Source organism: Quercus lobata, chromosome 8, assembly GCF_001633185.2.
Source record: "Quercus lobata isolate SW786 chromosome 8, ValleyOak3.0 Primary Assembly, whole genome shotgun sequence".
Taxonomy (NCBI): Eukaryota; Viridiplantae; Streptophyta; class Magnoliopsida; order Fagales; family Fagaceae; genus Quercus; species Quercus lobata.
The window spans coordinates 21,860,549-21,873,221 of NC_044911.1; the positions used below are offsets into that span (position 1 = coordinate 21,860,549).

General features: G+C 34.9%; 1 protein-coding gene across 1 annotated transcript; it reads left to right on the top strand.

The window, feature by feature from the left end:
• Positions 1-1,029: 1,029 nt before the first annotated feature.
• LOC115955265 (probable serine/threonine-protein kinase At1g54610) lies at positions 1,030-11,875 on the top strand. The gene is made up of 8 exons (XM_031073334.1): positions 1,030-2,105; positions 4,137-4,421; positions 4,701-5,018; positions 5,805-6,032; positions 6,333-6,433; positions 7,272-7,386; positions 10,435-10,905; positions 11,308-11,875. Exons 1-8 carry the CDS (start codon positions 1,698-1,700, stop codon positions 11,512-11,514), a joined length of 2,133 nt encoding a protein of 710 aa, XP_030929194.1. The 5' UTR covers positions 1,030-1,697; the 3' UTR covers positions 11,515-11,875.
• The last annotated feature ends 798 nt before the right edge of the window (positions 11,876-12,673 follow it).

Below are 12,673 nucleotides of genomic sequence, written 5' to 3' on the forward strand. Positions count from 1 at the left end.
AATTTGAAGTGTAACTAGCGCTATTTTAGTGGCGTTTGGGTATTGAGTTTCCTGCGTTTTTTTTTTTTTTTTTTCCCTAGACGCACGTCTGGCACTGTTCATTGTCCATGAACAATGATTTTAGGCTTATGAATAGTGCCAAACGCGTAAACAACAACTTTTTTATTTTATTTTTATTGTTTTTAGTTTTCAGTAAAATAAAACCTAAAAGAAAACATTTTTTTTTGGAGATGGAGAGCAATTATTTTTTTTACGTTAATTGGGTTTTTAAACATTTTTGTTAATTTTATATTCAATTTTATGGAGGGAATATTTGAACCTTAAATATCTCAATTGAAAATATTAAGAAGTGTTAATCTATTAAGCTATAAAGATTATTTGTAAATTCTATTTAACATTTTTTTTATAGAGAATTTTAACCTATGACGTTCGTTTCTGATGATGGCTCTTTATCATCAAATTAAAACATCAAAGTTTTTGATGTAGGCAATGATTGAACTCAAAATCTTTTATACAACTATTAGGAACTTTACAATTTGAGATAACTGAAATCCTAAATTTTATTTAACCTTGAGGGGAGATTATAAGTAACAAGTTTTCACTATTCAAAAAAAAAAAAAAAAATTAGAGAAAATTTGTACTAAGAGCTGGTGAGGTTAGGACACTAGAAAAATGTGAACAGTAAATATTTAGGTTGTAAACAAGTTTAGGAGCGCGTGCCGTTTAGGATACAAGAAGAATGTCTACTTAAATTTAGGTTTTTGTATGTTTTTATAATTTTTATTTACACATTGGTTTGGACTTCACTCACACAGTAGGGTACAGACTTTTTCTCTCTTCTTCTTTCACTCGTCATAACTGCCTCTGCCTCTGCGTCAGCCTCAGTCTCAGTCTCAGTCTCAGTCTATCCTCCTTCCACTTTAAATACGCGCCGCGACAATCATTACTGTTTTTGTATTATTATTATTACATTACACAAACAATTCACCATTATTATTAAATTATTATTATTATTATTTTTTTTTTTCTGGAACTCTCTCTCTCTCTCTCACACTCTTACGTGTGTGTGACTCTCTCTCTCTCTCTCCTCACACACTCTCAAATCTCTGTGCCCTAGATCCATGGCTTCCCTCTCCAAACCCTGGAGGGTGCTCTAGGGTTTCAATCCTACACTCTCTCTCTCTCTGTGAGTTTGGTGCTTGCAAGCTGTGCCTCTGCTGCAGTAGAGCTATTGTTTTCAATGTACTGTAAGTTAATTGAAGATTCTCACAGATTTTGTGTGAAGCTTTTACTTTTGGGATTTTAGGGTTTGGGTTTTGCAATTTTAGTTGGGGGGTTTTATTTTCTGTGAATTTTTGCTAGTTTGTGGTTTGGAATAGTGGAGTGAAATTCTAGTGGAAGAGAACCGTGCTTTTGTTGGCATTGTGGATTGGTTTTTACTCAGTTGTGTCAAGGTTTTCAAGATTCTAGGGTTTTGTTTCTGCTAATTGCAAGACTTCTACTTTCTGAGTAGTGAAAATTGGTTGATTTGATACTAGTGTTGAATTCAATGCTTATTTAAGATAACTTTTTTTGTTTGGAAATTTGCCAATTATGGGCATGGAAGAAGAGGAAAATAGTGCTAAAATTGGAAGATTTGAGGGGTGAATATTGATTCAAGAGGTGAGTTTTGTTGTTGGGGGTGGTTTTGGTGCACAATGGGTTGCCTTTGTTGCAAGCCCTCTGCTATTGAGGATAGCAAGGAGAGCCCAAGAGAGCGGTTCTCGAGCAAGGCCTCCTCGGACTTGCGGGGGTCCAGGGTGACCTCGTCGAGAAGGGAGGAAGTGCATCGAGCAAAGGATCGATATGATAGTAATGATGGGAGGGCAATGTTGATTGATAAGCATGCGAATGGCTCACTTCGGTTACACAGTGAGCATTTTGAGAGGAAGAGGGAGAAAATGGAGTATGTTGTTGCTCAACATCCGGGGATGGGTAGTATTCCAAAAGCAACGGAAGGGGAGCAGGTTGCAGCAGGGTGGCCGTCATGGCTGGCTGCAGTTGCTGGAGAGGCTATTAAGGGATGGACACCACGGCGTGCAGATTCTTTTCAGAAGCTGGATAAAGTATGATCCTTTCCTTATTTGCCATTTTGAAGTTACATTATGTTGGGTATTGAGGGAAACTGAGAATGCTTATGGTACTTTGCAGATGATCATTTATTTGTTTGAATTATATTGCTTTATTAATCAGCCCAATCACATATTTTTGAGTGAATTGATTGTTTTTATATTGAAAGTGCATTTGGGCTTATATTTATTATATAAGACTTTATTGTAAATTCCTTTCCTTGTTCATATGGAAATAAGACTTTCTGAACTAAAAAATTGAATAGCATGTTTATTTCACCTATAACGTATTCTAGTTTGGGATCCATGTGGTAATAAGACTTATATGGAATTGTTACTATAGGGAGTGAGTTAATTACTGGCATCTAAACTTCCTTCAGCTAATAGCATTGTTCTAATTAATATTATGATTGGCAATGGGTTATAAGCCAATGAGTTTCAGCTCAATGTATAAAAAGGGAGTGGAGGGTGAGTTGTGGAATACTAGAAGAAGAGAACAAAGACTCTAAAGCTAAAGGAGAGAGCAAAGATGCACATATTTTTATTGGTGCATGAACTTGATACAACAGAAGAGGACTCATATAAAAGACTGCTCATTTTAAATTTGTAAACCATCTCCTCCTACATTGTATAGTGGCGTGAGAGTTGTGATCATTAGCCTTATCTTTATTAAAGGTCCATTTGGCAATGCCTAGGACTGGAAAGGAGTTGTTTGTAGGTTGGAGAGGGACATTTGGTAAGTGTAAAAGTGGTGTGATATGGGGGGCTGTTCCTTTTGTATTATGTGTACTATTTATCAGTAGAGGAATAATCCCACTTTTAATGAAATTGAACTGAATGGAAATTCTCTTAACCATCGTTCTATGTTCTCTATTTGACTGGCTGTCCACTGTGGGCCGCAGCCATTGTGATGCTTTCTTGGATTTCTTGCTCTAGTAAACTTAGGTTCTAAGTGCTTGGAAGGATGTAATACACATCCTGTTGTTCCTTTTCTTCTTTTATTTTATTTTATTTAATAATGAATAAATAAATTTTGTGTAACTTAATCCTTTTATTTAACAAAATTGATTAGCCAGTTTCAAGAAGAAGAAGAAGAAGAGTAAAAGGCCTGATTAGTTATGAAACATCAGGTTAGGTTTGACCTAGGATATAGTAAGGGCTAGGGTATTAGGCAGTTTGAATCAGTGATGAAACTCTGATTAATGGCAACTGCAATCTAACTGTTGTTCTTATTAGCACTTATCAAAAAAGAATGAGAAAAAAAGGAACTGCTGTTCTTATTAGCAAAACAGAATCGATAAATAGGATTGATCAAGGAGATTTTTCACATCTAGCTACCCACTGGATACTTCCAGAGATCGACTTGGAAATATTCTTTTATTAATACCATTTAGCTAATTCAGAAATATGTACATTTGTGCCATAGCTCATTGACTAAAACTTGAATCAGTGATGAAACTCTGATTAATGGCAACTGCAATTTGACTGTTGTTCTTATTAGCAAAACAGAATCAATACACAGGTTTGATTAAGGAGAGTTGTTACATCTAGCTAATCACTGGATACCCCCAGAGACAGACTTGGAAATATTCTTTTATTAATACCATTTTGCTAATTTGGAAATACGTGCATTTGCACCAGAGCCCATTGGCTTGGAACTATAGAATATCCGAACAACCCATGTTAAGGATATTATTCTTCCTGTTCCATTGTTCATTTTTGTTTACTATGATATTTCAGCTGTCTATTGCTTATAATGCAGGATAGAGGTAAGGTAGCTTAATTGAATTCACAAAGATCAGATTATTCTATTTAGCTGTTACAAGTGGTGCTTTAGTTTCTCTCTCTCTCTCTCTCAGCTGTCCACTTTAAGTTGATATTACCTGTTGGCTGGTTTTGGTTTGTCTTATGATTTTTTTTTTTAGTTTCTCTCTCTCACAGCTGTCCACTTTAAGTTGATATTACCTGTTGGCTGGTTTTGGTTTTTCTTATGATTTTTTTTTTTCTCTTTATTTATTTGTTTTGCAGATTGGCCAGGGAACTTACAGTAATGTATATATGGCTCGTGACCTTGAACATAATAAAACTGTTGCTTTAAAGAAAGTAAGGTTTGATAACCTGGAACCTGAGAGTGTTCGCTTTATGGCTAGGGAAATTCACATTCTACGTAGGCTTGATCATCCAAATGTAATTAAACTGGAAGGTCTAGTTACATCAAGGATGTCTTGCAGCTTGTACCTTGTTTTCGAGTACATGGAACATGATTTGGCAGGGCTGGCTTCACACCCTGGTCTCAAATTTACAGAAGCACAGGTATTATAGATTCCTTCTCTCCTAGCCCTCCCCTCCCCCTAGACACTGCAATTTGCTGTTCTATAGCATGCTTTAAGTTTTGCTTTCTGTAAATGCAGTCCACAATGATCTGACCATTAAATAGTTTTCCAGAGATGTTAATGTCAATTGATATTACTTATTCATATATTTTGCAATTGCACTTAATGGAAATCTATCTTCTAATATTTAGAAATCGTGGGATATTATGTTTCTGTTTAGTTTGCTAATTGAGTTGATGTTTAATTCATTTATTTCCAGGTCAAATGTTACATGCAGCAACTTTTACGGGGATTGGATCATTGTCACAGCCGTGGCATTCTGCATCGTGACATAAAGGGTTCCAACCTTCTAATTGACAACAATGGCATCTTGAAGATTGCAGACTTTGGTCTGGCTAGTTTTTTTGATCCCCATCAAAGTCAGCCACTTACAAGCCGTGTTGTAACTCTTTGGTACCGGCCACCAGAGCTTTTACTTGGAGCCACTTACTATGGAACGGCAGTAGATTTATGGAGTACAGGTTGTATACTTGCTGAATTATATGCTGGCAAGCCTATTATGCCTGGAAGAACTGAGGTATTTGTTTTTTTCCCCACCAAACATGTGGAATTGATACCTTACTTTCTTGTGATTAATGTGCATGATCTGCTGTTTTTGCTTTTCATAACAATCTATGTCACTGTTATTAGAGTTATGCACAATTTATTTTATCAATCATATTATTGGTTGAGAACCTGTCTTTTCTGCTTACAGGAAGTGATTACCTTTTAATTATTGCTAGGCATGCAGTTTGTGGCTGCTAATTGCCATTTATGTTTCAAAAGTTTAATTGTTTGGACTTTTGGAATTACTGTTATTATTATTTATTTTTTTGGTTAGAGAACTATAAGGACATGCTGAAAATTTTTTCTTAATTAAGAGATGAGCCGAGATAGATATTTACAAACAAAAGTAGGGTGCAAGGCTTTGGATCTAGTTTGAAGGAATATGTTTCCTTTCCTAAGAAAATGCCATTATTGTGGAGATGTGTGATGGAGAGTTGATTTTGAACATTCAGTTAGAGATTGGTGGTCACTGGTTATAGTAGGCATGTTGTAGTTTTGTCACTTTTGTATTGTTCTCAACTTCTCAGACTCACAAATTACCTAATTTTTGTGTGATCATCACACTGTCTTTAAGGTGAATTATAGTTTACATAAAAAAGACATCCCCAGTAATAATTGTACAGATGACATGTAACTAAAATCTGTCTCTTCTTCTTCTTCTTCTTCTTCACTTTCAGCATGTCTTTTTGCTTCTCTTACTTTGAATTAGCTTAGTTGTTTAAATTATCATTGAACTCTTCATTTTGTTGCTTTCTAGGTCGAGCAATTACATAAAATTTTCAAGCTTTGTGGCTCACCTTCAGAGGATTATTGGAGAAAATCTAAGTTGCCTCATGCAACCATATTTAAGCCCCAGCAACCTTACAGACGCTGTGTGGCGGACACATTTAAGGATTTCCCTGCTCCAGCGTTAGCATTAATGGAGACCTTACTTTCCATAGATCCTGCTGATCGTGGATCTGCAGCTTCTGCACTCAAAAGTGAGGTATGAAGTTTTAGATAAATGAAGTCTTATAGAATTTCTTTTTATTGTATTTCTGCTGAATGTGTTTTATCTTTATTTTATAATTTTTACCAGATTTTTTTGCTTTGGCCATGAAATTGATTTATAAAAAAAAAAAAAAAAAATTTATTATCATGACCTGTTCTTTTTTAGTTCTTGTCATGTTACTGCCATAACAGTACATTTAGAAAAGTTTCAACATATTTGTTCTGCTATTTTCTTGTGGCTATTAGTTATTGTGATTCTTTGTTTACATTTTATTTTTTGGTTTATGTTCTCCAGTTCTTTACAACAAAACCACTTCCTTGTGATCCTTCGATCTTGCCAAAATATCCTCCTAGCAAAGAGTTTGATGCAAAAATACGGGATGAAGAAGCCAGACGGTGAGGTTTTTTTTTTAATTTAAAAAAAAAAAAAATTCATCGCTACAAAGCACCTCTCTTCTGATGTTTATGGTGTTATTTAGGAGGCACAGATATGTCAAAATGGCAGTTGTATAAGTATCTGATACATATTAATATTGACATGTCAGATATTATCAGATCGTATTCATTAATTGAAATATCAATTCTACATTAATGTCCTTGATAGGCCTGAGATATGGCATGGAAATGGAACAAGCACCTCCCAATCATATAAAAGACCAGATCAAAGAAACACAAGGAACTAACACAGAGAGAGAGAGAGAGAGAGTGTGCAGATTTGTTCATCTTCCAAGCTGATTGAGAAGGGTTTCTAGGGAACAGGATTGATTCATTTAGTTTGTTGTTTTCATACGAACTGTACTGATGTTTATAGGTCCAACTTCTGAATTTTATTGGCTTTTTAGACCTGAGATATGGCACAGAAATGGAACAAGCACCTCCCAATCATATAAAAAGACAAGATCAAAGAAACCCTAGGAACTACAAGAGTGAGAGAGAGTATAGATCTGTTCATTTCAAGCCAGTTGAGAAGGGTTTCTAGGGAGCAGGATTGATTCATTTAGTTTGTCGTTTGCATACAAACTGTAGTGGTGATTATAGATCCAACTTTTAAATTTTATTAGCTTTTTAGGCTTTAATGTATGATGCATTATTGTGAAAGCAATGTTTATACATATGTTTCACTTGCTATTGACATTTGAACTCCTTTCGATGAAAAACTGATAGCTGGCAAAGGTTCTGTATGCACTAATATCTTCTTGTTTCTTTCTCTTTTCATTTATTTTTACATGGATAGACAAGGAGCAGCAGGAAGCAAGGGCCAGAGAATTGACCTTGAAAGGAGAGGAACAAGAGAGTCACGAGCCATTCCAGCTCCTGATGCCAATGCTGAATTAGTCTTGTCAATGCAGGTAACCTCATGGTTATTTTAGTTGTTATTTTTACCACTCTATTTCCAGTGGGGAGTGGGTGTTATAATTTGTGTTTTTGATTGTGATTTTAGTGTTTGCCTATTATCATTTTAGTCCTGGTTCCTTAACCTTTGCTTGATAACACAAATTATTTGGAAGCAGAAGATTCCTTCTAGAGTAGCTTTTTGTGTATGGACTGCTGCCTCAGGGAAATGCTTGACGATTGATAATTTACGAAAAAGGAAGGTGTGGATTTTGGATTGGTGCTACATGTGTAAGTGAAATGGTGAATTGGTTGACCATCTATTCCTTCATTGTCCTTTTGCTATGGATCTATGCTCTATGGTTTTGGGTCTATTTGGAGTAACTTGGGTTATGCCGCACACTGTTTTGGGGCTGTTACAGTGTTGGTAAGGCAGCTTTGGTCGTCATCGAAATGGTTATATTTGGTCCATCATTCCTCATTGCTTATTGTGGTGTCTTTGGAGGGAGAGAAATAGTAGATGTTTTGAAGATACTGAGAGATCTATTCCGGACCTCAAGCTACTCTTTTTTAGAACTTTAAGGGATTGATTGTTTGCTTTGCAAAAACAATCATTCCCTTCTTTTATTGATTTCCTAGACTCTTGCAATTTTTGTATTTGATTTCTTATCCCTTGTTCACTCCGTGTGTACTAGGGTGTTCCTTTTTTATATCAATATAACTCATTACTTATCAAAAAAAAAAAAAAAACCTTTACTTGATAACATGTGTAGTTTAAAACCAGAATGGACTGCCCTGCAGGTCCGGTTTGATTGCCCAGATCTTTAGGTTTAGAAGACTGGACAATTCAAATTGTGTTTTTTTAACCGTTTGAACCACCTATCAGACTGGTCAACTGTGATACTGGTTGCAGTTGGACCGAGTCTGAAATGTTTGGAAAATTGCAGATTATCATGGACATGGAGAATCAAACCTGTTTTCCTTTTCAATAGCTTACCAGCCAACCATCAGTTTATGTGCCTTTGTCGTGTTAGTTAAATGAATAACTATTATATTTATTTCTCATTCAATCCTCTCCCATTCCCTGCCCAATGGGTTGCACACACCCCCCACCTTCGTTATTGCCCCTTACCATTTATGATGTTAACACATTTGACTGTCTGAATTGATAACTAATACAGAATATACGAATAAAATAAATGAACTTTTACATTGCTTTGATTTTAGCAAATATATTTATACTTTTCCATTATGTTATTTACTAGAAATCATTATCATGGCTCTCTCCATACATACCATTGAATTTGTGTTCTTTTTTGAATTTATTAGTAATTTCAGAAATGTGCTTTTCACATGTGAATGTGTTGTTTGTTAATTTACTTAGAAAATGATCTTGTTTTAGATAAAATGATTTGTACTTGAAGGATTGTTAAACACAATATTTTTCATGTTTTGTTATGCCTTAATTTTTTTCTATATAGTATATACCTTATAAAAGTTGTGAAAATACATTTGAAAATTGTTTAAATGTCTTTAGATATTATTTTTAGTCAATGTTGTTAGTTTTTACAAATTTAATCCATTTATTTGTATCTTAATTAATTGTTAAAATCAATATGATATCATCACGGTTTGGCTTCTGGTTGAACCCTGGTCCAACCTTAAAACCTTAAACTTCTCTTTTTTCAGTTTTTTACTGCTCTTTTTTTAAAACATTGAATATGACATGCTTAATTTCAAATTTCAAAGAGTAATAAAAAAAAATAATAAACAGAGAAGAAAGCTCTACTTTGTGCGTTACATGCACAAATGTTGAATGAATAGCATAAGTTTACCGCAATTTTTTTAGGCATATAACATTGTTTTGAATTTGTATCCCTTTTCATTAAAAAAAAAAAAAAAATCCTCTGTTGGCAATGCGGATTCAATGGAAGTGTCATCATTAAAAATTCAAGTTATAGCTTGGTTATTTGTGTATATCAAATCACATATTATCCATTTCTCTATGTAGAAGTGCCAACACATGTTTTTTTTTTTATTATTTAAATTTATTTGAATTTCTTGATCTCTTTTACTTTTTCTTGAGTTTTTTGGGTGTATCTCTTTGTATACTTATCATATAAATAGGTTTTGCTCCTCTTCACTGGATTAAAAATTTTCTATGTGGAACCAAAAGCCTTCCATTTTTGACTGGTCACAAAGCTTGGGTTTTTTTTATTTGTACTCTTTATGTTAAAATTAGATGGCTTTTTGTGTGTGCACTTAATAATATATATGTACAACACACACACACATACACGTGTGTGTGTCTTATAATGGTTTGATTCAAAGTTCAATACAATGTAAAAGAACTTACTATATGAGAAAGAATTAGTATGAATGTATTTAACTTTTATTTTTTGATAATCATGAATGTATTTAACTTGTCATTGGATATGCCCTGTACTTATCCAAAAAAAAAAGGTCCTGTACTTATATTACATTGTGCAGACTTCTGTAAATTCCTTAAAAGAAATTGAGTAAAGTGATATTTAGACTCAATGATAACTTGATTTCATTCACTGTTGCGAGTTTATTATTTTGTTGGAGAAACTAGCTTGGGAAGCATAGATCAGATACTTGGAATATGGTTCTGGGTTGTTTGGATGGAGTGGAATCGGCACTTGTTTGAGGATACCGAAAATCATTGGATCATTTAAAAGATTTGTGCCAGTGCACTCTTTTTAATTGGTCTCAGTGTTGGAGTTTCTTGGATTGTTCATCCAGCATAGAGTTCCTTGTTTCTGCAATATGAGCACTGTGATAGCATTCTGAAGTTTATCACTGCTAATTTCATCTGTTAATTTTATTTTTTCATGTCAAAAAATATCTATACTATGTCTCTTTATCATAATGTTAGACTATTATTCTGATCTCTTTCAAATGCCTTGTTTGTGTTATCTACGCCTTATTTTAGCAATCTATATAAACTAATTTTTTGTATTTCTTGTTGTTTTTTTCTTTTCTTTTTAATCAATCTTGTCTTTATCCTATAAATTCTATGTTAATAATTTCTTTTGTTACAGAAAAGACAAGGTCAGTCCAACTCTAAGAGCCGTAGTGAAAAGTTTAACCCTCATCCTGAAGAAGTTGCTTCTGGATTTCCAATTGATCCACCTAGACCATCACAAGCTGTGGAAGGAAGTATGGAAACCCAGGAGCATCACCATAAGAGAGCCTCCCATTCAGGGCCACTGGCTCACCGAGCTGCATGGGCAAAGGCTGGGAAGAACCTGGAGGATGCTGCAAAGATTTCAACTGGGGCTGAGTTGTCAACAATGTCAAGTTTTGGGGAAGCGAGGAGGATGTCTGAAGATCGCAGACAGAGGTCTAATTCTTCACAACCAGAAATTGCAAAATTTATAGGCAGGTTTCCAGGATCCTTTAAGGAGGGCTCAGATTTTGTGACACAACAAGATCAAAAGCTTCACTCACAGGGAATTGCAGGTTCTCATAAAAAAGAAGATGCAAAATTCAACAACAAAGACCCAATTCTTGTAAGTAGTTAAACTTTCTTCTCCCCTTAAATAATTAGTTTTCATTTTTTTAAAGATTTGTTGGCTGTAATAGATTTCTTATAAAAAAGAAAAATTGAAATAATTTTTCTTTAAAATTTGTTGGTATTACTTGTCAGCTATAAAGTAGATTTATATTTTTGTGTTTATTTTAGCTGTTGTAATGTTTACCAGTACTCCTAGAAAGAAGGCCTAATTCTTTGTATTTAGTGAGATTGTCTACTATAAAGAAATTTTCAGCCTAATGATTTGTAATATTTGACTTCCTTAAAGCCGATTATTCTTTCTAATCTGTTTAAAATGTATTTCCTTTTGAGTGCCTGGTCTCTTCCTTTTGCTTCTCTGATTGCCTGATACATGTTTTTTTGTCTGTATTTGGTTCAGCTTGGTTATGGGTCAAAGGGTCACAAAATACACTACTCTGGCCCATTGATGGTTCCATCTGGCAACATGGATCAGGTGCTGAAGGACCATGATCGGCAAATCCAAGAAGCTGTTAGACGTGCACGCCTCGACAAGGCAAAGGTCAGAAAAGCACATGTTGAAGGGAATCAAATATCAACTAATGCATTATTTGTTTCTGGTCGTTGAACTGGTTGAAGTGAACCCCAAATAAAGCCAAGCATCTTCAGGATTCAGGAAGATCACCGCATACAATTTGGCTGGTGATTTTCTCTTGCAGACAATGCAAGTTAGTTATTGGGTGGGGTTTTTTTGTATAGGTCTTAGAAGGAGCGCTAGTGGCCATTTTTAGCTAAGCTTAAAGCTTATTGAGAAATCTCTCTCTCTCTCTCTCTCTGCAATTGATCGCATATATTTTCTTTCTACTTTTCAACTGATATTGCTTAAGTATGGGCCATTCTTGTAGATCTTATTTATTATTATAAGCTGTAGAGTATTTAGAAAATATGACGTCTTTCATGATGAAAAGAGTAAGATGTTGCATCCTCCACATTGAGTGTGCATTAATCTCCTCCTGTTTCTGTCCTTCCTATAAGATCATTCTTGTAGTGGCTGTAGTGTTGTCGAAACCAGGAGAATTCAGCTGCATGCTGTTATTGTTATCCTTTTCCTGATTTTAAGGCAAACTCCACTTTCCCTCGGTCCTCTCTCTTTTCCCCACCCTGTTGTCCCAGGTCTGGATCTGGGTCCTACCTTTTTTCCATATATGGCTACACTGGTGGCTGCTTATTTTATTTGTCATTACATCACCTAAACTTGTCTAATCTTCCCCTTATGCGTTTCTCTATGTTTCTTCTCAAGCTGACCATTTCTTACTGTGGTGGTTCGTGGTGGGTTTATTATTATTTATTTACCTTTATGGTATGCGGTCCTGCACTGTGCCAAAGTAAATGGTGCTGCTGGCAATTGAACTAATCCATTTTGAGTGTTCATGTTTTTCTTCCCTGGCTGCTAGTGTTGGTCTGCCACACTTTTTCTACTCTAATTCAATAAGAAATCTTGTATGGTAGTGATGAAAGGTGTCTTTGGATTCCCTAGTACAGGATGTACCAAAAAAATGATAATGTGTGTGAGGGAGAGAGAGTTTTGAAAAATCTAATATGGTTTTGTTTGATCTACTATAATTCATCATGGACTCAAATCTGGATAATTGTTGATTCCAGTCAAGGGGAGGGTTTGAAAAGTCAAGTTTGTAATTGTAGCCAGTTGAAAATTCAAATATGTTGGTTCTTGAAAAGGACTGAGCATTATATATTAGATAAAAGTTCCAGACCAAAGATTACTGCTG

What these genes read in the sequence shown, in the direction of transcription:
- LOC115955265 (XM_031073334.1), top strand. Translation starts at nt 1,698, where the DNA reads ATGGGTTGCCTTTGTTGCAAGCCCTCTGCTATTGAGGATAGCAAGGAG. An exon ending in TTATGCCTGGAAGAACTGAG is followed by an intron (nt 5,019 to 5,804) that starts GTATTTGTTTTT and finishes GTTGCTTTCTAG; the next exon opens with GTCGAGCAATTACATAAAAT. An exon ending in CGGGATGAAGAAGCCAGACG is followed by an intron (nt 6,434 to 7,271) that starts GTGAGGTTTTTT and finishes TTACATGGATAG; the next exon opens with ACAAGGAGCAGCAGGAAGCA.